Source organism: Prionailurus viverrinus, chromosome D4, assembly GCF_022837055.1.
Source record: "Prionailurus viverrinus isolate Anna chromosome D4, UM_Priviv_1.0, whole genome shotgun sequence".
In the NCBI taxonomy this organism is placed as follows: Eukaryota; Metazoa; Chordata; class Mammalia; order Carnivora; family Felidae; genus Prionailurus; species Prionailurus viverrinus.
In genome coordinates, this window is record NC_062573.1 from 21,520,494 (window position 1) to 21,546,760 (window position 26,267).

Consider the following 26,267-nt stretch of genomic DNA (forward strand, 5'->3'; position numbering starts at 1 on the left):
TTCAGCACATTGAGCATAACATGCAGACTCCTTCCCTGACCCGATCATCTGGCACCTGCCTCCCTCCACCCCTCCTCTTCCACTTTCTCCCTCCTAGCTCATCTCGCCCCAGCCACACTGCCTTCCTGCTGTTCCTCAAACATGGAAAGCTCATTTTCTCACTTTCTATTGACCTTGCTTATAGTGTTCTTTCTCCCCAAATCTTTTCCTGGCTTCTCTTTCTAATCGTGTATGCCTTGGGAGAAGTATCACCCTCTTTGGGAGAAGTAGCCCTGTTTCCCCCCGTTTCCCTCTTATTTTGCTTTATTTTTGGCTAGGTGACATTTGTTTATTGCCAAATTCCTGCACAGGAATGCAAGCTCCATGCAGGCAGAGAGTTTGTCTTGTTCACCCAGACTCTCAAATGTGCCGAACAGTGTCTGGCACATAGATGCTCAGTGAATATTTGTTGAGCGAACACAGGGGCAGGAGACCAAATGCTGGTGGATTGCATTGACTGGAGTTTGGTAGGTGAGCATTTCAGGCTCTTTGTGTTCCATCATCCTTAACTGCAAAGGAAGTTTGAGGCTCACAGGTCTGTGGGGAGATCACACAAATGGAGAGGGGATAGATGCATGTTTATGGTTGTTATTGATTGATCTGTGCTCCTGAGGCACCAGGAAAGGCCAGGCCCTCTCGGGTGATGCTACCTTTGATGTCTTCCCTCTGCAGAGACATGCCTTGCTCAGTGGGGGAAGAGGAGTGGACCACCGCCCCGGTTCCCCAGACCATCACGAAACTCTTCCAAAGTGGGAACTGGACGATGGAGAACCCCTCACCCGCCTGCCAGTGTAGCAGCGACAAAATCAAGAAGATGCTGCCTGTGTGTCCCCTGGGGGCAGGGGGGCTGCCTCCTCCACAAGTGAGTCAGTCTCAGTGTGACTGAGCAGATGGCAGTGCGGGTTGGGCTGGGGCGCTTCCGTTAGGAAGAAGGAATGGATGACCAGTCATGCAGGGGGTTGTCTTTCAGTCTTGATCTTAATTCTGTGGGGACAACAAGCATGTGAGTTTTGAAGGGAAGAAGCTGGTCCATAAGTTTCTAACCTAGCTTAGCTTGTTTCTCTAGTTTGAAAAAAGTCAGCCTAGCTTACTTACCTGTTCGAGTTAAAGCCAGAACCCAACGCTCCGGATCAGTGGGCTGTGGAAGACACACTCTGGCTTCTCCTGCTGAGGTAGTGTTGACAGAACATATAGCATGACAGGCCTGGCTTCATCCCTGGTTCTGCCACAGATGAGCTGGTGACCTAGGACAGGCCCCTCAGTGCCTGGACCTGTTTCCCCACCTCTGAATTAGGGAGGCTGGCCCATGAAGCTTCTGTGGGTCTTAAAATTCTGACATTCTCCAGGACTGTGAGTGTGGGGAGCAGTCCTGAGCCTTTTTTCTGAGAACGATTTCGGGAAGAGGCTTGTTTGTGATCTCCCTCTGCTGCTGTATCAGTATCTAGGTTGCAGGGTGAGGACAAGTGATTTCAAATGGGTGTGAGAACTTAAAGGTATCCTGGTTACTTCTCCCTAAAATAACAGCTGATCTATTCATCAGTATAACTCCAGTGAACAAGAGAATTCACTGGGCATAGAGTCAATGACACTGCTCCCCTAAATACCTTTGTGACTATACAAATCATATTCTACAGCAGCTCAGAATAGCAGTTTAGCAGTTCAGAATAATTTCCTGGGAACATGTTAGCTTGGCAGAAGCGAATGGCCAATGCTGAGGGCAGAATGAACTAGGCTTTGGTGTTTGGATGATGGCAGCACCTGGGGTCTGGTCATACTGTGGTCCATGTTTGAGGGACATGTGTCACTGTAGTCTTTGATTTTTTGTTTCTGTTCCAATTGTGGTCCATAAAGACACTTGTGCTTGGTTTTTCTGTGATGACAGAGGAAACAGAACACTGCAGACATCCTTCAGAACCTGACGGGAAGAAACATTTCGGATTATCTTGTGAAGACCTATGTGCAGATCATAGCCAAAAGGTCATTATTTACTAAACCTGGCCCTTCCTGGGTAGGGGAATTATAGGTCTAAAAATAGCAGGCTGAGTGTGTGGGGGGAGGGGGATTGAAGCCATCAAATTTTGGCTGATGTTGGCTTTTGGGAGTTTAGGATATTTTCCTAAGCTAGAAAAGGTAAGTATTATGAACTTTTAGTGTTAGCATCAATGTTAGGGCTTTCCAGCATAATCACAGTGCTGTGCATTAGAAAAGTTCTTGAGATCAAATGTACACTGTTGATTGTAGTTAAAAATACTGTATTCTATACTTCCAAGTTATGAAGCAACTAGATCTTAAAAATGTGCTTACCACAAAAACGAGAAAATAGTTACAGGACATGATGGAGGTATTAGCTAACAGCACCATGGTAATCATATTGTAATACATAGTACGTCAGATCAAATTGTTATACACCTTATATTTGCACCAGGTTATTTGTCAACAACAAAAAATCTGGATTCAAATTTGAATTCTACTTATTATCTGTTTTACCAGGAGCAATCAGTTGTCCTTAACTGTACTCTTACTATTCTGTGGTGCAGATGAAATGACATGATACATATAAAGGGCCTCTCCTGAATGGAATGCATGATAATTTTGGTAATATGTAGTGCTATGAAGTGAGCCCTGGGCCAACTCAATGGTCTGACTTGGCTGTGGAACCTTGAGAGAGCCATGAACGTTCCTGGGGCATCACTGCACAGCATTGAGTACTTGATGCCCAGGAAATGTTCATTCTGGTTTCCTTTTGGTTTGTTGAGCCTCTCTATTAGGTATTCTCAGTGACTTTAAATGACAGGGCTGGGGTGTGCTTGAATGATAATCACTGCGAGTTTCCAAGAACGAGGCATAACCTTTCCATGTCCTCCATAGTTAACATATAACCTTGAATTCAGTAAGTTTCAGGGTGCCTATCTGGCTTAGGTGGTATAGAACATTCGACTCTTGATATCAAGGTCATGAGTTTGAACCCCACTTTGGGTGTAGAGCCTACTTAAAAAGAATTTAAAAACATCTTTTGGTTCAGTCACATCTTTGTAAGGTGGCTTTTGAATTGGTTTAACCCAAAGCATGATTTTCATATAAATAACATGGTTTTAAGATGGGGAGAAAAAGACACAGTGACTGGGGCATCCTTCCGTGGGTACCACCCCCCAACACCAGCCTGATCACCGGATTCTTTGTCTCTGTTTATTTCCTCAGGTAGATAGTAACTTCTTTTGTATCATCAGGAATAGGATCAATGTTTCTTCACACTGATTTTTGGTTTCTTTTTCTTTGGCTTCTGCAGTTTAAAGAACAAGATTTGGGTGAATGAGTTTAGGTAAGTTGATCTCTTCCTGTGCTTGCTTTTATATTTTCTGGACTCCAGTAGTTCAGAAGGATGACTTTGATCCAGGTATCCCAGATCCCAGGAGGCTGGGGTGTGGGGATTACTTGGTGCTCAGCTGCTACTTCAGATGCCTTTGAAAGATTTGGCACTCTGATCCCCTGGAGGATATTCAGCAGTTTCTTAGAGGTCTCTAGGGATTTAACAGGGAAGCACAGTGTTGTGAGGAAATACCTTATGCTGTTGACACATTCCCAAGGGGTACTAGGGACTCCAGGACAATTTTTCAGGCCTCTAGAATGAGACCAAGAAGATCTTGGATGAAATAAGAGGCATCAAAGTTACTTATCTTCACAGTGTTTGAACTCCTTTACCTATGTAGGTTTTGAAGGAACAGGTAGCACTAGGGAAGAAAGGAACAATGCTTGAAGCCAATTTGTACTTACTAGAAAATGAGATAGCTTATATGGCTGCCTCAAAACTTAGCTCCATCACTGCTTCCCACTTTTCCTCTTTGCTTTTTCCCCAAGGGCCAGCACCCACAGACCTCTGCACAGAGCAGATGCAAACTGGGACCCCTAAAGTAGTCTTCGTGCTAGAAAAGAGCCAAGGCCTGTCTATAAGCCCTCCTCCCCAGGCTACTCTGGTCAGTGTCCCTCCTCCAACTCGCCATCTGATTGTCTCGAAACCCAGAACCCTGCCCAGACACCCACGTGCAGGCCTGGGACATCAGACTGTGAGGCGAACGACCATTCTTAATGTCTCAGACATCTCACTCTGTGTATAATCACATGCAGGTCCTTCCCACTTGCGCGGTAACCATAAGAGTTAAGAGATTGCCAGAATTCATTAGAGGAGGCCAAGATGCAGCTTTCTCCAAGGCTAGCTTCAGTCCTTCTTTGAATAAGCAATTCATCTACGTGAAGCATGCACAAATTCACGGGGTGTCTGCTTCTCAACAATACTGTGTACCGTACTGTATTTTAATGCCAGGATGTTCTTGTAGGTACGGAGGGTTTTCCCTGGGTGCCAGTAATTCTCATTCACTTCCTTCAAGTCAAGAAGTTAATAATGCCATCAAGCAAGTGAAGAAACACTTGAAGCTGGCCAAGGTATGGTATCCATTCTAGGACATGTCATAAAAATGGGCCTAGAGTTGCTGCTATGTGGGAGTAGTTGACAGGTACATCTAATCACCCAGCCACTTACTGTTTTTAAGATTTTTGAATACAAAGCTGTTGTTGGGATTTACTGATCTTGTGCCAGCCAAGAGTAGGGCACACAGTGTATGTTTAATATCTGAAAACATAGATCAAAAAAAGTTCAGAGATTTAAAAGCTCTCAGAATAACTTCAGTTCGTGAATTTAGCCAGTAGGCAAATAAACTGGGCTTCAAACATACTTTTCTAAAACAATCACTGGTTAAACAGGAAATGAATTATTTCCTTAAAGTTGGCAGCAGGACCTCTATAAAGCACCCACTTCATTTCTCAGTACTTCTGGTTTTTTTTTTATTAAAAAATTTTTTTAAATATTTGTTTATTTTTGAGAGAAAGAGAGAACGTGAGTGGGGGAGGGGCCAAGAGAGAGGGAGACACAGAATCCAAAGCAGGCTCCAGGCTCTGAGCTGTCAGCACAGAGCCCAACATAGGGCTCAAACTCATGACTGTGAGATTATGACCTGAGCTGAAGTCGACCGCTTAACTGACTGAACCACCCAGGTTCCCTCCCCGCCACTCCAATTTTTTTTTTAGTGTTTAGTTTTGAGAGAGAGAGAGAGAGAGAGAGAGAGACAAGGCAGGGGAGGGGCAGAGAGAGAGAAGGAGACACAAAGTCTAAAGCAGGCTCCAGGCTGTCGAGCCCAGTGCGGGGCTCAAACCCACAGACCATGAGATTACGAGCCGAGGTTGGATACCTAACTGACTGAGCCACTCAGGCGCCCCTCTGGTTTCCCATTTTTAAATGAGAATTGAGGGGTCAGATGACCTGCATTCCAGAATCATGGGCAGCCACAATAGTCCTAAAGTCGTATCGCCACTTTTGACACACAGACCCTACATATCCAATACCTCAGCACACTGAGTGTAGTTCTGGATCTTAGGAGGACTCCAGGGGAACACTTGGGAGAATCCTCACCACTCAGTTAAGTGAGACATCTGCATCTTGGGACTTTGAGTCACCGGGCATCCCTGCAACTCCTTCAAGACTTGTGGTTTGGGGCAGCACGAATGCTTAAGATTTCTGGTCACTTGTTTCTTGGGCGCCAGTTATCCAGTGGCTTCAAATCTCACCTCAGTGAACAAAGCAGTAAAATATTGCTCCTCACATCGTTGTCCCCTTGCCCTTCCCTGTGAACCATCCCAGCTGACGCAAGTTTCTTTTGTTCACAGGACAGTTCTGCAGATCGATTTCTCAGCAGCTTGGGAAGATTCATGACAGGACTAGACACGAAAAATAACGTCAAGGTAAAGCCCTTTGTTCTAGTAGCTTCTTGATGAACGACTCATAATGTTGACAGGTGTGTTCATGACAGAAAAGAGCTACTAATTTTACCACAGAGGCCATACAGTATAGCAATGAAGACAATTTGCTTTGCCACCAGACATACCAACCAAGTGAACTGTTGTAACCGTGACCAAGTTACCTAACTTATCTAAGCCTCAGTTTACTAATCTAAGAAAGGGAGATCATAATCATGTCTCTCTTAAAACTATGGGGAGGATTGAGTGAGTTAAAGGTATAGGGTCGTTGGCACGGCACCTGGCCATATGATCTGTGCTCCACATACCCTGGCTACTGTGATTACTTTGCCATGTTCTCAGACTATAATGTTTTATCTTGGTATATGACTGGAATTCCTAAAATTTACGCCCATGTTTTTTTGTATGTGCATCTACCTCCGGAAGAAGGATTTGGAAGCATTACTTTGTACCTGGTGTATTTTATTTTAGGTGTGGTTCAACAACAAGGGCTGGCATGCCATCAGCTCTTTCTTGAATGTCATGAACAATGCCATCCTCCGGGCCAACCTGCAGAAGGGAGAGAACCCCAGCCAGTATGGGATTACCGCTTTCAATCACCCTCTGAATCTCACTAAGCAGCAGCTCTCAGAAGTGGCTCTGTAAGTGTAACTGTGTCTGAATGGGTGGGGTAGGAGGATGAGAGGGTGTTGGTGGACTCCTGGAGTAGGGGAAGGAAGTGTGAAACTGGTTCTGGAGTATCAGCAGAGGCCACAGTTATATTATTGTATATCTGGATTATTAATTCAGGTTCTAGGTAGAAAATGATCATATGAATTGGCTGATAGGGATTAAACTGCAGAAGATAAAGGACCCTGATGTCTAAAGACCATTACATTTAGTGAATTTATGTAAACTAAAATTGTCAATAAAATCCTAAAATACTTTATCTCACCATTTACACATTGGTTAATAAAAAATCAGGGTGCCTGGGTGACTCGGTTAAGTGGCCGACTTCAGCTCAGGTCATGATCTCATGGTTTTTGGGTTCAAGCCCTGTGTGGGGCTCTGTGCTGACAGCTCAGAGCCTGGAGCCTGCTTCAGGCTCTGTGTCTCCCTCTCTCTCTCTGCCCCTCTCCTGGTCACGCTCTGTCTCTCAAAACATGAATAAACATTAAAAAAATAATTTAAAAAATGGTTTTATTAGTTTTGATACCACTGTTTTCTAAACTTGGTGAAGCATACTTTTATCAGCTTGTCTTTTTAATTCCTCAGTCAAGTGTGTGTGTGTGTGTGTGTATGTGTGAAGTTTAAAGCCAGTATAATATAGTTTAAAGGGCATAGCCTTTGGAATCATACAGATCTATGTTTGAATCTGGTTTCTAAATTTCTAGATGTATGGTGTTAAATGAGGCAATTCATGTAAATTGCCCAAGTCTAGCACTCAGCATTAGATTCTTCCCTGTATATGGAGCATGGCACAGCTATTTCTGCTGAACTCATATAGAAAATGTATGTCACTAGGATCTTTATACCAACTTTATATATAATTAATATATATAAGAATAGTTTATATTATACCCTCTTTAATGAGCTTATAATTCTTAAAAAAAGAATCTGAGAATTTTTGTTACATATGCTGCATACTATTGTTTTCAAATTTATTTAAAGCCGGAAATTAACTTATTTGAATAGTTTCACACTAATATTTCTGCTTTATTTAGTTTTCAAGATACAGTAGCCCTATATGTGTGAAAATTTATAACTTAATGCTCTTAAGTGTCAAGAAAGGAAGACCAAAGTGGATGCCATTTGACCATTCTTAGACTTTTTAAAATAATTTCACTATGGTAATGGGTTCTTTTTTGCCTCACTGAAATCACTTTTGCATTTTAATCATCAGAATTTTTTTTTTTACTTGAAAATAATCATCTTTAACCCTGAATGAAATTCGTTTGGTGAACAGATATTTTTCCCTCAGATCTCAGACACTTGTGTGTTTGTGTGTGTGTGTGTGTGTGTGTGTGTGCGCACGTGTATCTCACTTGATTGGGTCCTCAGCTGCATCAGTGGCCTCTCATAGCCTCACTGCCTTTTGTTTTCAGGATGACTACATCAGTGGATGTCCTTGTGTCCATCTGTGTCATCTTTGCAATGTCCTTCGTCCCGGCCAGCTTTGTGGTGTTCCTGATCCAAGAGCGGGTCAGCAAAGCAAAACACCTGCAGTTCATCAGTGGAGTGAAGCCTGTCATCTATTGGCTCTCCAATTTTGTGTGGGATATGGTAAGAACTCCAGTCTGCTGCTGTTTTATAAATCATTAGGGCTGTGGGTTGGACGAAAGAGCCCCCCGCCCCGGCTTTTCTAAAAGTGTACTAGCTAGTCAAAGATGAATGAAAAAGGAAAAGGCAGAGGCAGTTGTATACTCTCATGACACTAAATATGGCATCAAATACAGAGCTGATCTCCCGCTGGAAAGAAAAATCTGTCCATGCTGCAATTAATACCGCTGCCGCTAATTTCCTAACTGACCATTTTTCAAAGTAACATCAAGCTGGAAGACCCTTAGTCAAAACTTCAGTGCCTTTACCTTGTCTGGTAGGTTTTCACCACCAGAATCAGGGTGTTCTTTACCTTGGTAGGAAATCCATCTTTCAGTTGAAAACTCTATACATTTTACCCAGAAGCTTATCCATCCATTTCAAATATATTTTTATGCCAGCTCTAATACATTGCTTCTGTTCAGACCAATATAGAGGACTTAAAAGAATTCTGAACTTCAAATTTTTGTAAAGTGGAGTTGAAGTTTATCTCCCTTGACTTCCATTAATTGTAAGCCACACAGAACAAATTTAATTCTTCTCCCACCGCACAGTCCTTCAGGTATTTAAAGACAGCTTTCATTTAACCCAGGTCTTCCCCATATAAGATGATCTATATGAGAACATACTTAGTAATCTCTAAAGCACTGTACAAACATGAGTAATGATGATGATGTTTGTTTTGATTATACCAAGCCTCTCAGACTTCTCACTGTTCCGATATGTTGCCTTTCTATGGCCATGCCCCACGTTGTTAATGTTCCTTTTGAAAAGCCAAGCCAAAAACTAACCTTGTGTTCAGGCTGAGGTCTGAAGGGTTACATATCTAGAGAGAGTTGATCTTTATGCCATACTTTCATTACTTAGCCCATGGGTATTACATGGGGAGGTAGCACTGTCTAGATGGCAACTTGGTAGTGCACTGTAATTTCCATTTCATATAATGATTGGTGAATGGGGTCTCTTTCACTCTATACTAATGCAATTGATTTTCTGAACCTAAACTTCATGTTTATCCCTATTACACTGCATCTTGTTTAGTATCCATTTGGTTTTGTTTTTGTCTTGATCCAGTGATTACTTCATTTGGTAAACACATACTTAAGTGCTCACTATGCGTCTGACTGTGGCAGGCACAGGAGGTTCAGAGATGGAATATCAAGTCTGTGACCTCAGAGCTATCCCTTATCTTCCTGTGTATTATCTGTCCCTTCCTGCTTTAGAGACTCTGAAATCTACTAAAAGCATGTCTTCATCTAAGTTGTTGATAAACATACTGGGAAGAATGGGGCTGAGACAGAGCCCTGCAGTCTGAAGCTCAAATTCTTTTAACAGCCAACAAGCCCACTTCCCCTCCCTGCCTGTACTTTGGTCCACCAGCTATGAATTCTCATAATTGTCCTGTAGTCAGGTCTTTATATCTGCATTTTAATGCTTGACACACTGTCAGGACAGCCTTGAAAATTATTCTCAGTGTGATGAAACAATTGTGACATTCATGTTATGAGGTAAGCGCTTATAAATAGATTACATGTGAGATTGAACTTGGGCAGACTATAATATAGCATTAACGATGAAGCACACAATCATCTTTGGGAAGAATAATGGAAGCTTATTTGCTGCTGTGAAATTGTAATTACTCTGACTGGGAATCCATTGTTCAGTATACGTTTACTGAGCGTGACACCTTGGCTTAGCTGTTGGAAAGACAGAAAGGGCATGCAGTTTATAAAATCAGCCAAGGGTAAAATGCTTGTCAAAATGTATTGTCCGATATTTTGATTAATGCTTTATGTGGCTTCATTAATTCAAAGTTATTCTCCCAATATGTTTATCTGCCCTTTCTTGTCCTGTGATGGTGAAGACTTGAGATGTGTTGTGTCTCTGACTCAGGGGTGAACCTTATTTCCTTGCTTTTCACTTTTAGTGCAACTATGTGGTCCCTGCCACGCTGGTCATTATCATCTTCATCTGCTTCCAGCAGAAGTCTTACGTGTCCTCTACCAACCTGCCTGTGCTAGCCCTTCTACTTTTGCTGTATGGGTAAGGCACCTGTGGATGGGGGTAAGGCATATAGTGCCCAGTTTCTGAGGGAAGGCAGGGGACACCCAGTGGACATGTGTCTTTGTGCCTCACCAGGTGGTCGATCACACCTCTCATGTACCCAGCCTCCTTCGTGTTCAAGATCCCCAGCACAGCCTACGTGGTCCTCACTAGCGTGAACCTCTTCATTGGGATCAACGGCAGCGTGGCCACTTTTGTGCTGGAGCTATTCACCAACAATGTGAGTCTGCTGAAAGAGCAGCTCTTGTGGGGACGAGCATCTCTGCGAGCCAGAGGACAGCATGGAATAATGATCTAATGCTACTTGTCTGTGGTGTTGACCCCGCTGACCACTCCATCCTTTTTCAGATTCTCTCCCCGCTGGGTTTGAATAGCATGTCTTTCTCCTCCTTTTTTTTTATATTTCTTAGTTTGATCAAACCCTTGAGTTTCCTTTGACAGGTTCTTTTGTACTCCTTTCTGTTTAAGTGTTGCTCTTCCCACTATTTGGTCCTGTGCCATCTTTGCTTTCCACTTGAGATGTTATCTCTGTGTGATGCCATTCATTCCCGAGGCTTTGACCAACCCTCTCTCCGTGTCTTACATAGTTATCTCCCGGATCTATGCCTTTAGCCCTCATTGTTCCCTGGAACTCTAGTCTCACATTTTCACTTGCCTAGCAGATGGCTCCAGTTAGATTATTTCTAGATGCCCCATACTTGACCTGTCCTAATCATCTTTTCTTTCAAAACCTAGTACTTCTCTTGCCATTCCCGTCCCACTGGATGGCATTCCTATCTACCCAATCACCCCAGCTGGCAGTATTATAGTCATCGTATATGCTTTTGCTTATGTCCCACATTGAACTGTTTACCTTGTCTAGTCTTCTGGTTCCAGATCTCTTTAAGGGCCCTGTCCATTCCTGTTGTTACTGTCTTTGTCCAAACACCTTAACTTAGCATGCAAGGCCTTTAGAGGTGCATAGCTCTTCCTGGCCAAATCTCACCATACCCTTTCCCAAGGCTCTGTAGTTTTAGCTGAGTTCGTTGTTGGCTTTAACCGTCCATACTCCTGTAGGCCTGACTTTTACTACAGAGCCTGGTAGTATCTCACTAAGCCTTCAATACTCTGCTCAAATATGAAGCTTTCCTTACCTGCCAAGCGGGAGGCGCTCTCTTTCTCCTGTGCTCCCCAACCCTCAGTTCATGCCTCCAGTACTACCAGTTATGTAGTAATTTCCTCAGAGTAGAGACTGTTTATTAACCTTGGCCTCCCCTGTGCCCTAACACAGGGCATCCAGCACATGGCAACTTAATTGTTGGCTATTTGGCCACTGGCTTGACGTGTACAAGAAGGATTTTTAAAATGCCTACAAAATCCTGAAACTGAAATATTACCCAGACATGAGCAATTTGCTTTTGAAATGCTAAGCCAGTATTTTATTATGGATTTGCCTCTGATTAAAAATAACTGTTTCCAAACTTTGCTCCTTTTTCTACATATTCATAGCATTACTTCAATTTTTTTTTTTTTTTTTTACTTCAGATTTTCTAAAGAAATTTTATTGGGTTATGTATCATCAACTATGGCTGTTACTATTGATTGGTGTCTGAATTCAAAGGTTCAGTTTGATCCCAGCGAATCCAAATTTTTCTAATCTCTCGTATTTTAGACCTTGATATATTTTTAGCCTAAACCACAAATGACATTCATTTGAAGAAATGACATTTCTTTCTTATTTTTTTTTATTTTTTATTTTTTTAGAAACTGAATAACATCAATGATATCCTGAAGTCTGTATTCTTGATTTTCCCACATTTTTGCCTGGGACGGGGGCTCATCGACATGGTGAAAAATCAGGCAATGGCTGATGCCCTGGAAAGGTTTGGTGAGCGACAGCAGTGGCTAGAGGGTGCTTTCATGGAGATGACAGTTTTCATGGGCCTTGGGACTCTGGGCTTTGTTTTGGAAAGAGACTGGTGACTGGGCATAGGACTCCCCACCACTCAGAGGGTTCATGACAATGAAGCTGGATGTGGCGTGGATCTTTTGATGCAACATTTGTCTGTGCCTCTGATAGCCTTGAGAAAAGTGAGAGGGCAATTTTGGAGGTAAGGAGTTAAGGAAAATACTGGCTTCATCCTGGACCCAGTGCATAAAGCCACTGGTTGGGTTTGTTAGTCACTGGAAAAGGCAAACCACAGTTATAATTGGATACAGTCCCAAGAACCAGAAGGAAGGGTACAAACTTTGGCTCTGACTACTAGGAAAGTCGTGGGTCTGCAGAGTGGCCATCTATTACCTTTTACAAAGTCTATAAAAAGATAATTTATTGCAGCTTTTTCAATCTCTAGAGTCTTTAAAAATATTTCTCCTGTGGCCACATTACTGTTCTTTATCCACTGGCTCCTATAGCTAGATGGGCCATGTTATTTAATGGACATAGAAGAGGGACTATTTTTTCTTTCTTTTCAATTAACAAGTGCACAGGAGATGTATAAGGAATGTAAGGAGTATTCCCATAAAGCCAGATGATTTAATTAGTTCAATAGGTTACATTATATGCTACTGAAAGGGGCATCTTTTTAAAGCACTCTCTAATCTTCAGTGAAACAGTTTGCTAAAATACCCTTAAAATTACCCTGGATTGTTTGCCTTTTTAAAAGGGATTTGTGGCATGTCTCATTAAAAAGGAAATATAAGATATGAAATTAGAGATCTAATACATTTTAGTTCTGAAATTCTGACTGATTACTGGGTCATAGTATATTTTCCCAAAATGCTACTCTAAATCAGACTTTAAAAGTAATCACTCCCTTACTTGTCATAGACAGGAACCATTGGTGTTTTTGGGAACATAGACAAATTTGAGCCTGAATTTGAGGAAGGGCCATGGTGTTTGGTGCCTCCATTCTGACTGGATCTCTACATTGTGTCTTCAGGGGAGAATCGTTTTGTTTCACCACTGTCTTGGGACTTAGTGGGACGAAACCTCTTCGCCATGGCTGTGGAAGGGGTGGTATTCTTCCTCATCACTGTTCTGATCCAGTACAGATTCTTCATCAGGCCCAGGTGAGCGTTTTCTCAGAACTCATGGAGCGCCTGGTTGAGGGTCACAGAGGAACATGGGGAAGCACTAGTCAGTGGTGGTTTCTTTGCATTGATCTCAAGACAATCCAACTGATTTTCCTAATGTGGGTATCCTCTAGCCCACAGCACTGCTGATCCTAAAAATTAAAGAGGGTATATTTTATAGGGCTTGCTTAGAAATTGGGTCTTTGTCTTGAAAGATACCTTGAAAGGGTTGATTTTTTTTTTCTTAAAAATTTTCCCCCAAGACCTGTAAATGCAAGGCTTCCTCCATTGAATGATGAGGATGAAGATGTGAAGCGGGAAAGACAGAGAATTCTTGATGGTGGAGGACAGAATGACATCTTGGAAATCAAGGAGCTGACAAAGGTGAGACAGTACAGGCTGTAACAACTTGTATTCAGTTGTTTTAGCTTTATATGTTGGAAACGGTCATTTTTGCTGATTTGCTTAATAAAAAGAGCATGTTTCCCCAAATATGTACATCTATACCAAGTTTCTATCTAGTATTTAATTTTATTTAAAATACACTGAGGGGACTTCTTAATGAAAGAAATCCTACTGAGAATATTTTATAATATGAAGTCTTGTTCTCAAGTATATTTGTTTTTCACACTTACACTTTAGTGTTTGTTATTAAAACATACTAAAATTGTACATCCAGTCAAAGCTGAGGTAGGAAGAATAAATGGCTGATTTTGAGAGTCATGGTCTAAAAAGCTGGCATGTCTCCATATGTCTCAGGAGGAAGGTTTGTTTCAGCCCACGCTAGGTGCCAGAATCCCAACAATCTACTTTTTTATAATATGTACAAACAATATTTGCAGTGCTTCAATGATACATTTTTACCCTGCGCAGTTTAATTTTTTAAAAATCTATCAAGTAAATGAAAAGTTATATTTTAATGACTAATATGTCTTCAGAGAAGGTTGATAGTAGGCACACCGGGGTGGCTCAGTCAGTTAAGTAGCCAACTGTTGATTTCCGCTTAGGTCATGATCTCAAAGGTTCTTGAGATCAAGCCCCATGTTAGGCTCTACACTGAGAGCAAGCATGGAGCCTGCTTGAGATTCTCTCTGTCCCTCCCTCTCTCTGCCCCTCCCCCACTTGTGTGAGTGTGTGTGTGCACACGCATGTTCTTTCTCAAAATAAACATAAGGGGTGCCTGGGTGGCTCAGTTGGTTAAGTTTCCGACTTTGGCTCAGGTCATGATCTCATGGTTCATGCGTTTGAGCCCCACATAGGGCTTTCTGCTGACAGTGCAGAGCCTGCTTGGGATTCTCTCTCTCCCCCTCTCTCTCTGCCCCCCTCCCCCCAGAATAAATAAACATTAAAAAATAATAAAAACAAAGATAAAAAGGTTGATATGAAATTAAAAATAAAAAGAAGTTCACTTTTATTTTGAGCTTCAGAGTCCTTCAGAAGCCAGTTGCTACAGAGACAGACCAAGGCTCTTAGCATATCAAATGTGTGACTTAGTTTTACTGATGAGTCTTACTTCATGTGTATTTGGGTTCTAATTCCCTCTTCCACAGTTGCTTGGGATAGCTATGATTCACCATGGCTCATGAATGTGTGCACTTTGTCGGTTGCAGATCTACAGAAGAAAGAGGAAGCCCGCTGTTGATAGGATTTGCGTTGGCATTCCTCCTGGCGAGGTAAAGGCACTTTGTCTACACTTTTCTTGTCCTTATTAATTCAAACTGTCTACCCAATCAAACAACATCTGGAAGGGTTAAAAGTGAGTTTTAAAGGCTTCTCTATTCATGTGTATGTGGAGCAATCAGTCATTGAGAAGATGGGGATCCCATTTGTCAAAAGGCTTGGGATAATGTTAGGCAATTTTAGAAAAGAATGCACGTGGGGTGGCTGGGTGGCTCAGTTGGTTAAGCATCCAACTTCAGCTCAGGTCATGATCTCACGGTTAATGAGTTTAAGCCCTGCATGGGTCTCTGTGCTGACAGCTCAGAGCCTGGAGCTTGCTTTGGATTCTGTGTCTCCTTCGCTCTCTGACCCTCCCCTGCTCATGCTTTCACTCTCTCCCTCTCTCTTACTCAAGAATAAACATTAATTTTTTTTTTTAATTTAAAAAGAAAGCATGCATGTCTCAAATGTGACTTTGTGATCGATTCAAGATGATGATGAAATTGAAATAGATTTTTTTTTAAGTAGGTTTTTTCCTTTATTGTTCATATTGTTCATCTGCCCTTGAGCCAGATTAGATAGTGAAATGTGACTGGTTGGTTTTCATTACTTTTCTTTTACACATGAGCTTTGGCCACAACCTCATGATTCAAATAATATTTACAAATATGCTCAATGTGTCTCATTACAAATTATATTTAAATATCTATATACGTTCTTAAAACCAGAAAAAAATTGACTCTTCATCAATATTTAAGAATGATGTTTTAGAATCATGTTATCTAAAAACCCAGTTGAGGTGACTATTTTATAAGGGTCATTTATATTCAGATTTTTAGTATTTTGCTTATATGGCTTACCCAATATGTTTCAGTGCTTTGGACTTCTGGGAGTTAATGGGGCTGGGAAATCATCAACTTTCAAGATGTTAACTGGAGATACCACGGTTACCAGAGGAGATGCTTTCCTTAACAAAAATAGGTAAGAAAAGACATAGAGTGTATTTTGCCACAAAAACTTTTTTTACTTTATTTAAATAAATATATTTTGATTTTTGGGGATTATAACAGTACTTTGTAGTTTATAAAAATGTTAAAATACAGTGAAGTATAAAGAAAAAGATAAAAATCATCAATAATCCCACTACCTAGAAGATAACCACTATTTACATTTTTTTTCTAGTCCCCATCTGTTTTTTTTTTAAACAGCTTTATTCAGGTATAATTTATATACCATGTAGTTTGCTTTTCCTAAGAGTACAATTAAATGATTTCTAGTCAGTTTGCAAGGTTGTGCACAGATCACCACAATCTAGTTTTAGAACATTCCCATCAGCCCAAATCTATGTTATATACACATATAAGTGTATTATAAAATTGACATGATACTGTATCTAGGTTTTTTAAAATTAGTTCACTGTTGGGGCGCCTGGGTGGCTCAGTCGGTTAAGCGTCCGACTTCAGCTCAGGTCACGATCTCAGGGTCCGTGAGTTCGAGCCCCGCGTCGGGCTCTGGGCTGATTGCTCAGAGCCTGGAGCCTGCTTCCGATTCTGTGTCTCCCTCTGTCTCTGCCCCTCCCCCATTCATGCTCTGTCTCTCTCTGTCTCAAAAAGAAATAAAACATTAAAAAAATTTTTTTTTAGTTAGTTTACTGTTAATGAGGGTAGTATGAATATTTCCCAATGGGTTACATATTCTACAATGTAGACTTTACATTATTACATAAAATGCTCCTCTGTACGTTTACCTGTAGTTTATTTAATCAATTCCTTATTGCTGGACACTTGGTTTCTGTTTTTCACTATGTAAACATGTCCTTGTAGTCCTCTTGCAATTCCTCAGGCAAAATTGTTACTAGGTGAAAGGGTGTGTACTTGCTAAATTGTCCTCCCTAAAGAGTGTATCAGGGGCGCCTGGGTGGCTCAGTCGGTTAAGCGTCCGACTTCGGCTCAGGTCACGATCTCGTGGTATGTGAGTTCGAGCCCCGCATCCGACTCTGTGCTGACTGCTCAGAGCCTGGAGTCTGTTTCAGATTCTGTGTCTCCCTCTCTGTCTGACCCTCCCCCGTTCATGCTCTGTCTCTCTCTGTCTCAAAAATAAATAAACGTTAAAAAAAAATTTAAAAAAAAAAGAGTGTATCAATTATTGAGGCCACATTAAGCCATTCTCTCAGAATGCACAGGTGACTAAGTGATCTTTAAGGGGTACATCTCCACTTCAGAGACCAATTAGGCAATGTTACCCTGAATATTCTAAATATGTGGGGCTCCTCTGGGCTTTTTATACGGAGAGATGCGTTTGAACTTTTCTGACTATGATCCAAAGTAGCAAATACAGTTACCTCTCAACCTAATAAATACACAAAAACACATAAATAGGCATATCTTTAAAAAAAAACTGATCATGACCCACTAAATTTATTTTGTAGCCCACTAATGGATGATGACTCACAATTTGGAAATAATGGATAGGGGGCTACTAGTCCATAAAATTGAAAGGAGCAAGGGACTTAATGTACTCATGGGTCCCCTCTTCTGTCTCATTAACATTTTTAGTAGCAGAGTAAAGGAGGTTTAAGAGAACAGAAATTCTGAAATAGCAGGCCTAAGGCTGCACACCTGCTTCCCCAGGCTTGTTCCTAGTACCAGACTCCTTGGACATAAAGCAATGGCAGCAATAACTGGCCCAAATTAAGGTTTGTCACAGTGACTGGTTGTAAGAACTGGCTTAGGTAGTGCTGCTGTGAGGGCCAGGCCTCATGTCTGTGGATACCTCAGTCATAATTCTGGAAAAAGCTGGCCCTGGGAGTATTAAACAGATCTGCAAAGAGAAATGAATACTGCTGAAAGACCAAAGGCAGACACTATCCAGACGTGGCTGATGTGCAGCCATCAGACTGGATGGGGCCTGAGCTTCTCCCACATCAGGGATTCTTAACCTGAGCTTGGCTTCATGGGCCCCAAACGCTGCTTCCACCAATAAATGTAAAGTTATGTCTATAGGTACATATTTTTTTTGTCACCAGATTTTCAGAGAGCCTGTGATAAAACAACAACAATAACAACAACAAAAGACCCCAAAAACAAAACCCTTAAAAACTAGAAGGGTGCCTTTCTGGGTAAATAGTGGGACCAGGGGGCCTGGACCATATTGTGGCCGAGTCAATGTATGAACAGCAGAAAGCAGAAGGAGGGAGGTCACACCCAGAGTTGCTGGGCCTCCTCTGGGTCTGAATGGCCATGAAGGAGACTTTGGAGTAACAAAGTACTTCATACATATGACTGGGACACAGAAGTCAGTCTGGGGTCGAGACTTAGTGCTGAGGTACTGGGATCGTGTGAGTGAGGTTGTTGGTAAAGATAGCACTGCATTTGGAATGGACGTGGGGATCTTGAAATGGGACTGAGCTTGCAGATTGAGGTGTTGGGAGAGCCAGGTGCAAGTGGGCAGGACAGAGGCAGGAACCCTGATTGCCAGTGGGGGCTGGCATCCTCGGGGCGGAAGGATTGTTCCTCGAGGCTAGTGTGCTCTCTGGTTATTTTTGTCATGTACGAGCATACTTTATAGGAACATTAGGCAAGATTATCTAATCAGAATATCTCTAGATGCTTAAAACCTGACCAGTTTTTTTCTTTGCAGTATCTTATCAAACATCCACGAAGTGCATCAGAACATGGGCTATTGCCCTCAGTTTGATGCCATCACGGAGTTACTGACTGGAAGAGAGCACGTGGAGTTCTTTGCCCTCTTGAGAGGAGTCCCAGAGAAAGAAGTTGGGAAGGTACCGTGAGCGCCAGAAAGCCAGCCTGTCCTCTTTGGCATGCTGACAGTAGACCTTACGGCTTTGACTTTCACAAATGACCATTGGCTTTAGGCTCTTCTTACTCATGGATGCAGCAATGTGAAATGCTGGCTCTTGACCCCTACTTGCAGGGTGGGAATCCATGGTGATGGTGGGGCAAGAGTGAGTGGCAGACGCATGCTGGAGGGCAGAGAGGAAGTGCTGTTCCCACCCACACAGATCCCTTCCCCCTGCTTTTGGGCTCCTTGGCACTTGCTAGGTCATGATTACAGAATCTACTCAGTGAAAAGAATTTTCCTAGTCTTTACTCAGTAAAGAAACATGACATATATAAGTATAAGAAAGCATGATAAAATTCACAAAGCAGACAAAAGTCAAAGTGCTTTTCATTACTCTAGGTTGGTGAATGGGCAATTCGAAAACTGGGCCTGGTGAAGTATGGAGAAAAATATGCTGGTAACTATAGTGGAGGCAACAAACGGAAGCTCTCAACAGCCATGGCTTTGATTGGCGGGCCTCCTGTAGTGTTTCTGGTGAGTAGGGCTGTGAATTGAAAACTATTTTGCCCTGAATGGAGAACATCACTTTTTCTAAAGTCCTGTATATCCAGGGATATTGCCTGACTGGCGTGGTTAATGGCAAGCCATTCTTCTTCCAACCAGGAACAGCAGAGAAGCCTTAGAAAACCAGAGGGAAGTTTTTTTGATACACACTGGGGTGGTTTTGCTATGCCCTCACATGCTCCAAAAGAGAGATGCTCCAGAGACCTTATTTCTCTGCTGTGGAGAGCCCCGACAGGTGTGACTGAGTCTTGGATATGTGATCTGACCTTTCTCCGGAACATTCTTATCATCTATGTGTTCATCCCCTATAGATGGAAATTATGGTTTCAAGATCCCCAAGGTGGCATATGGGTCATAGTCCTTACATACAGATAGATGAAAACAGAAGATTAGACTGGACAGTGGTCCATGGCCCTTTTTCTTCTGCATTGAAGTTATTCCAGGAAGAAGCCTTGGGTTAAGGCTTTAATGTTATCCAGACTATTTGGATCTGTGGTCTGTTTCTCTAAGACTAGCAAATATAACAGGCTAAGCTGGAGTGAGTTAGAATAAAAAAAGAAGTAAAGTAATTTTACCCAAACCTAATACAGACTTGAATAGAAATTTCAGACAAAAAAGTAGTTTAGTGTATACTTGTCAGTCATGAAAAGATGATTGAAACGAAATAGGTTTTTCCTTTCCCTTTCTACTCATTTGGAGAAATTTAATTTTATTAAAAAATTCAATGACACATTTATAAGAATGAACTGGTTGCAAAAAGTATGCAGTTTATTCTGGTATATAAGGTCTGGTTCTTTGGTCCATCAAGAAATAGCCTAAATTTTAACTTCCCATTCATCTTATTTCAAAGATGCTTCTGCACTTAAATCTACCTTTGATGTGTTTTCCACAAATAATAGGACTTATTTTATTCTGATCACAGGATGAACCTACCACAGGCATGGATCCCAAAGCCCGGAGATTCCTATGGAATTGTGCCTTAAGTATTGTCAAGGAAGGGAGATCAGTAGTGCTTACATCTCATAGGTCAGTAGTGAAGACTTGGCTTGGCATCTGTGTTGTGTAATTTAAAAATTTTCTAAATAGTGGATTTGATCATTGTATAAAAATTAGAAAATACAGAAAGGCAAAGAGAAAAACAGTGAAAATTACCTGAAATTGCCTCACTAGGAGATAACTATCATTAGGCTACATATCTTTGCAGTTTTATTTTGCAAATTTCTGTGTGTGTGTGTGTGTGTGTGTGTGTGTGTGTGTGTGTGTGTGTGTATTTTTACAAGCAAAAATGCAAGCTTGGGGTTCTTAGATACCAGATAGATACTGTTCTTTTTCACTTAATATTTTGTAAACATTATTTCAAGTCAGTACATTTAGATGTGTCATCCTTTCTCATAGCTATGAGTTGACAGTATTCCAATAAGATATGCCCTAAAAAAAATTTATTTAACTATTCCTCTTTTTGTAGACATTTGGACTGTTTGCATTTTTTTTTTTTACAAGGGTAAACAGTGCAGCAGTAAACTGTGTTATTGCTACATCTTCATGTATTTGGAACAGGATGCAATTATGCCCTAGGACTCTGGGAATCTATTTCTTTCAAATTCCTGAGATCCTATGATGTCCTGATGGTTAGAGGAGCATCTTTCTAAAACAAAAATCTCTGTGTTCCCACAGTATGGAAGAATGTGAAGCACTGTGCACTAGGATGGCAATTATGGTGAATGGGAGGTTCCGGTGTCTTGGCAGTGTCCAGCATCTGAAAAATAGGTAACAAAGACCATTTCCTTGGGATGATACCTACTGAGAAAGCTTGCATTCTTTTTGTGAGCATATACGTGGTGGCTCTAAAATAAAGGGAAATAAATGGAACAAAATGGTTTAGTGGAAAAAATGAGGGCTTTGAGGTCCAACAGCACTGCATTCAAATTCTGTCTTTACCTTTCACTGGTGTGTGCTCTTGCACAAATTCCTTCACCTTCCTGAGAGCCTGTATCCTAGGAATATCTACCTTCTGGCCTTGCAAAGCACATAAAATGGGAAATTTTACACATGTCGGGATGGTTAGAGCATAGGCTTTGGAGTCCAACACAAATGAGTCCACATCCTGGGCCCTAGCACTTAGGAGCTCTGTACCAGGGGAAAGTGACTAACCCCCTGGGCTTCAGTTTCTCTGTAGCATCTGCCAGATTTCATATGTCCAGGTGAGGATTCAATGAAATCATGTGTCTAAGGCACTCAGCATGGCACCAGAATAGGTAGTCAATAAATGGTAACTAGTTCCTTCTCTCAGGTACTTATTTCTGGGTCTGTTGTGGATCTTCCTTTCTCATGGCACCAGGTGGGCAGGGTTAAATGTTCTTATGAGAGGTTTCCTGAGGATCTTCCATTTGGTTGTTTTTTTTGTTTTGTTTTGTTTTGTTTTGTTTTTTTCCTGCTTTCAGGTTTGGAGATGGTTATACAATAGTTGTACGAATAGCAGGGTCCAACCCTGATCTGAAGCCTGTCCAGGAGTTCTTTGGACTTGCCTTTCCAGGAAGTGTTCTCAAAGAGAAGCACCGGAACATGCTCCAGTACCAGCTTCCATCCTCATTATCTTCCCTGGCTAGGATATTCAGCATCCTTTCCCAGAGCAAAAAGCGACTCCACATAGAAGACTACTCTGTTTCTCAGACAACACTTGACCAAGTAAGCTTTGAATGTCAAAAATAGACTGACTTTTGAGGGTAAGGGTTCCCAATCCCTGTCCCCTACTCCCATTTTGGGTCCTAGAGCAGCTTTGACCATCTGAGCTTGAATTTCTGATCTACTAGCTATGCTATTTACTAACTGCTCTGAATGTGAAAAGGGAGATGATTCTACTTTAGAGGGTTATTGTGAGCATAGTAAGAATAATCACAATAACTACCATTTTTTGAGTCCCTACCATAGGCCAGGTCTTTTGCCAGGTGCCTTATCCCATTTAAATTAGATAACATCAGGGGCTCCTTGGTGGCTCATCTTGGGTCAGGTCATGATCTCTTGGTTGTGAGATCCAGCCCCATGTTGGGCTCTGCACTGGGCCTGGAGCCTGCTTCAGATTCTCCCTCTCTACCTCTGCTCCTTCTCTTCTCTCTGGTAAATAATGAATAAATGAATAAAAGGGTGAATAAATATTGAATGAATACATATTTAGGTTAGGTAACCTTAGGTACCAGATTCTGGCACTTAGTACCTATTTAGTAAATGTTAGTTTTTGTCTCTCTTTCCTTTTTAATCTGGCTTATAAGAGTCAAAATAGATGATTGAACAGTTGGTAATTTGAGGGGCAATAGAAAAGTTTAATTTTTAAGTGTTTGATCCTTTTTTTCAAGTTTCCCCTCTCCCTCACATAGTTTTCTTGTTAATCTATTTATGCAATCTTGTATTCTCCTACCCTACTTTCCACATGGTGAAAATACAACTTGAAAAAAAAAAAAAGAACAAGTAGAGAGGTATTTATAAAGGTCCATCTTTCTTTTGACAGGTATTTGTAAACTTCGCCAAGGACCAAAGTGATGATGACCACTTAAAGGACTTGTCATTACACAAAAACCAGACAGTAGTGGATGTTGCAGTTCTCACATCTTTTCTCCAGGATGAGAAAGTGAAAGAAAGTTATGTATGAAGAATACTGTTCATGCAGAGTGACTGAAAGAAAGGAGGAACTAGCTCTCCCTTTGCACCATGTGAAGTGTTCCAAAAGAGCTGGACGTTTTTGTGGGAAGAAGTAAACTGGATACTGTACTGATACTATCTTCAATGCAATGCAATTCAATGCAATGAAAACAAAATTCCATTACAGGGGCAGTGCCTTTGTAGCCTATGTCTTGTATGGCTCTCAAGTGAAAAAGACTTGAATTTAGTTTATTACCTTATTACCTATGTGAAACTCTAGTATGGAACCCAGTGGACATATGGGTTTGAAATCACACTTTTTTTTGTTCCTTTGTATTCTCACTGGGGTTGCAACAATAATTCATCAAGTAATCATGGCCAGTGATTATTTATCAAAATCAAAAGGCATGTACATCTTCATTCATTAAGCCGTGCCATGCCAGGAGACTGGTTTCCCGGTGACACATCCATTGCTGGCAATGAGTGTGCCAGAGTTACTAGTGCCAAGTTGCGCAAAAAGCCTGAAGGACCATGGTGTGTCATGCACCCTTTTGCGAGAGCTGCTCTGCTTCAGAGTCTATCAGCATCGTAATCAGGTGACAAAATGGTGCCATGTGTGGGAAAGGCCTGCATTGATTCCCTCTTTGATGAGCTGCTGTGGTGGCGGTAACATGCAAGTTGTGGGTGGCTCAAGACAGGTGAGACTTAGTTCCATTCTTATGTTGTCCCTTGCTTGGAGCCATGGGTCTCCAGGGGTCATTTTTCTGGGACTTTTTAAAGAAACTAAGATCCTGGAAAGAAGCCAAGAGCAGCCAAATTGTTGAGGCTGCAAGCTGCTGAGGCCAGGTCATGGGAGTAAAGAGATGGCGTGTTCGAACCTAGGGAGGCCTGTGTCCATTTGTCCTGGTTGTCTGTTAACACGGTACATTGCATCTCAAGATCTTCCTGTTTGACAGAAGTGTAGTATTATTTCTGGCTTTTTAAATTAATCTAGAATATGAAAAGATGGAATTGTATTTTGACAAAAATCTTTGTACTTTTAACGTTATTTGGAATTTTTAATTCTGTCAGTGACTTGTGAATCCTTGGAATGGCCTCTTTGTAGAACCCGTGGCATAGAGGAATATGGCCTCACTGCTTCACTAGCTATTTCTTATGGAAGCTTGCAGGTGTATCCTCTGACTAGTGCCTAGTGACTAGAAAATAAGGTGATGGTCAAGATCTCATGACAATACTATATTTGAGTTTAAGGTCATCATTTAAAATACTCTTAATCTCAGTTTATTAAGTATTTTTTGAGTGTATATTATAGCTGAATCGAGTATGTATGTATGTATGGATTGGGTGGGGAGAAATTAAGTCTCAGTAGATAATCCCTGTGCCATGTTATTCAGCTAACAGGTTTACAAATAATAGGTTGTTTTGTTGTTGTGGGAGCCCAGTGAAGGAATACTGGGAAGCTTTTTTTTTTTTTTTTAAATAGCAACAGTGCAAAAGCCAAAAAAGTTTAACTGTCATAAGGGTCTCAAGACTAAATAATGAGTACTTTCACAAAGAAGATCACTAGCTTCAAAACTTGAGTAACGCAACTTGTGCTTAAGGCGTTTAGTACCTTCAAATAATTGGCTTTGAAGATCTTAGACACCCCATTCTGACAATCTCAAAATTTTCATCTCCTCAATCCTGAATCTGTTATGAAAAAAATAAGAACAGCAAATGCCCACACATGGAATATATTTCAGACGTTTCCGACCCAGTCTTTTTTTTAGTCAGTAAACATTTTAAAAAATATTATTTCACTAATGCCTAATGTGATCTGCCTTAAGACAACAAAAATATGAGGGAAGTACTGTTGGGTGAAGTTCAAGCCGTCTTTCAATGTTATTACTGATTTCTTCTTTTTCTAAAATTTAAATATTAACTCTAAAGGTGTTAAGATTTCAGATCTATTTCAAATCTATATTTTTAAAATTTATAGAAAGTTATCACATAACTTGTTTGGAAAAAGAAAATGACTTAGAAATTAATGTAATTATTTTCTAAAATGATAAACAGGTAATGAAGGCCTAGTTCCAGTAACCATTGGCATGATGAGGTGATTATATTTTGTGCTGTCTCTAATAAGATTCCTAATTTATTTTCTCACTGTTTAATATTTTTAAAAATCAAACTTTTGTTAGTTTTCCCAGTTCACTATTATCATGTTCTAATTCTCTATTAAATCAGTGAATAGCTAGCTCTTGGCTTTAATTATTCTGACTTCAAGGTCACATTGAAAAAAAATCAAAAGACACTGTGAACTGTTGTGAAAAAACAAAAAAAAAAACCTTTCAATATAGATTTTAAAAAGATCTCTTCTGAAGCTAGGAACAATCTACAGTTACACACTGACTTTGTGGTTACATTTTAGACTATCCAGATAGTATTTTACATTTTCCTTTGTAAACCTAATCGTAGTAGAAATTTTTTACCAATTCTCTACTCAAGTAAAATTCTATATATTCCCTGTGGAAATGTAAGTATGTGAGGTTCAAAAATTCTCAAAAGTGTTCAAAGATTGCTGCTTTTGCTTCTTTTGGACAACTTGGAAACTTTATTAACAACTGTGAATGTGAAAAATACAAAAGAAAACAGTAACAAAGCCCTGTATACATTAAAGATCCAGCACAGTTCATTGTTAAAAAACAGCCAAACCTCAAACTACTGTATTTCAATCTGTACTGAAAGCGTGTTCATTGTGACTATTATATGTTGCACATCCTTCATTCACTGTAATCATTGATGAAAGGGATTTGTCTGTTTTCTTCTCGTGGTTGTATATATCAGGTAAATTTTCTTCCAAAGAGCCATGTGTCCTATGTAATAATGAACCACTTTGATACGAAGATATTAATTTGTACCCTTATAACAATTTACTAGTCATGATATAGTACTAGAGTAAGATGGCTCTAATTCTCTTCAAAATTGTTGCATCCCTTTTATAGAATGTTTATATTTCCATAAGGATTAAGTTTTCTCTCTTCTTATACCCTAGGATGAAGCTATGTTTTTTTGTGCTTTTTCTTTATCATTGGCCCCTTCATTCCGAGCACTTTATGCTGTCTCTAATGGGATCTATTTTTGCACTGGAATATCTGAGAATTGCAAAACTAGACAAAAGTTTCACAACAGATTTCTAAGTTAAATCATTTTCATTAAAAGGAAAAAAAAGAAAAAAATTTTGTATGTCAATAACTTTATATGAAGTATTAAAAAAACATATTTCTATGTTGTAATGAGTCACGAAATAAAGCTGTGGCAGTTCTGCTGGTCTATGCAAATTTATTTCCATGCATCTGTAGCACCACCTA

At 40.7% G+C, this 26,267-nt stretch overlaps 1 protein-coding gene across 7 annotated transcripts in view; it reads left to right on the plus strand.

The window, feature by feature from the left end:
• ABCA1 (ATP binding cassette subfamily A member 1) overlaps positions 1 to 25,247 on the plus strand; it is a 324,881-nt gene extending 299,634 nt beyond the window's left edge. For all 7 annotated transcript variants that reach the window (XM_047829340.1, XM_047829344.1, XM_047829338.1 and 4 more), the window contains 20 exons: positions 712 to 901; positions 1,922 to 2,016; positions 3,326 to 3,358; positions 4,371 to 4,476; positions 5,755 to 5,829; positions 6,316 to 6,485; positions 7,929 to 8,106; positions 10,070 to 10,185; positions 10,282 to 10,426; positions 11,950 to 12,073; positions 13,128 to 13,257; positions 13,524 to 13,644; positions 14,871 to 14,933; positions 15,794 to 15,900; positions 18,559 to 18,700; positions 19,120 to 19,254; positions 20,207 to 20,310; positions 20,959 to 21,051; positions 21,726 to 21,969; positions 22,787 to 25,247. In XM_047829340.1, the coding sequence (XP_047685296.1) occupies positions 712 to 901; positions 1,922 to 2,016; positions 3,326 to 3,358; positions 4,371 to 4,476; positions 5,755 to 5,829; positions 6,316 to 6,485; positions 7,929 to 8,106; positions 10,070 to 10,185; positions 10,282 to 10,426; positions 11,950 to 12,073; positions 13,128 to 13,257; positions 13,524 to 13,644; positions 14,871 to 14,933; positions 15,794 to 15,900; positions 18,559 to 18,700; positions 19,120 to 19,254; positions 20,207 to 20,310; positions 20,959 to 21,051; positions 21,726 to 21,969; positions 22,787 to 22,927 (2,512 nt within the window). In that variant the 3' untranslated portion in view covers positions 22,928 to 25,247. The remainder of the gene's footprint in view (positions 1 to 711; positions 902 to 1,921; positions 2,017 to 3,325; positions 3,359 to 4,370; positions 4,477 to 5,754; positions 5,830 to 6,315; positions 6,486 to 7,928; positions 8,107 to 10,069; positions 10,186 to 10,281; positions 10,427 to 11,949; positions 12,074 to 13,127; positions 13,258 to 13,523; positions 13,645 to 14,870; positions 14,934 to 15,793; positions 15,901 to 18,558; positions 18,701 to 19,119; positions 19,255 to 20,206; positions 20,311 to 20,958; positions 21,052 to 21,725; positions 21,970 to 22,786) is intronic.
• The last annotated feature ends 1,020 nt before the right edge of the window (positions 25,248 to 26,267 follow it).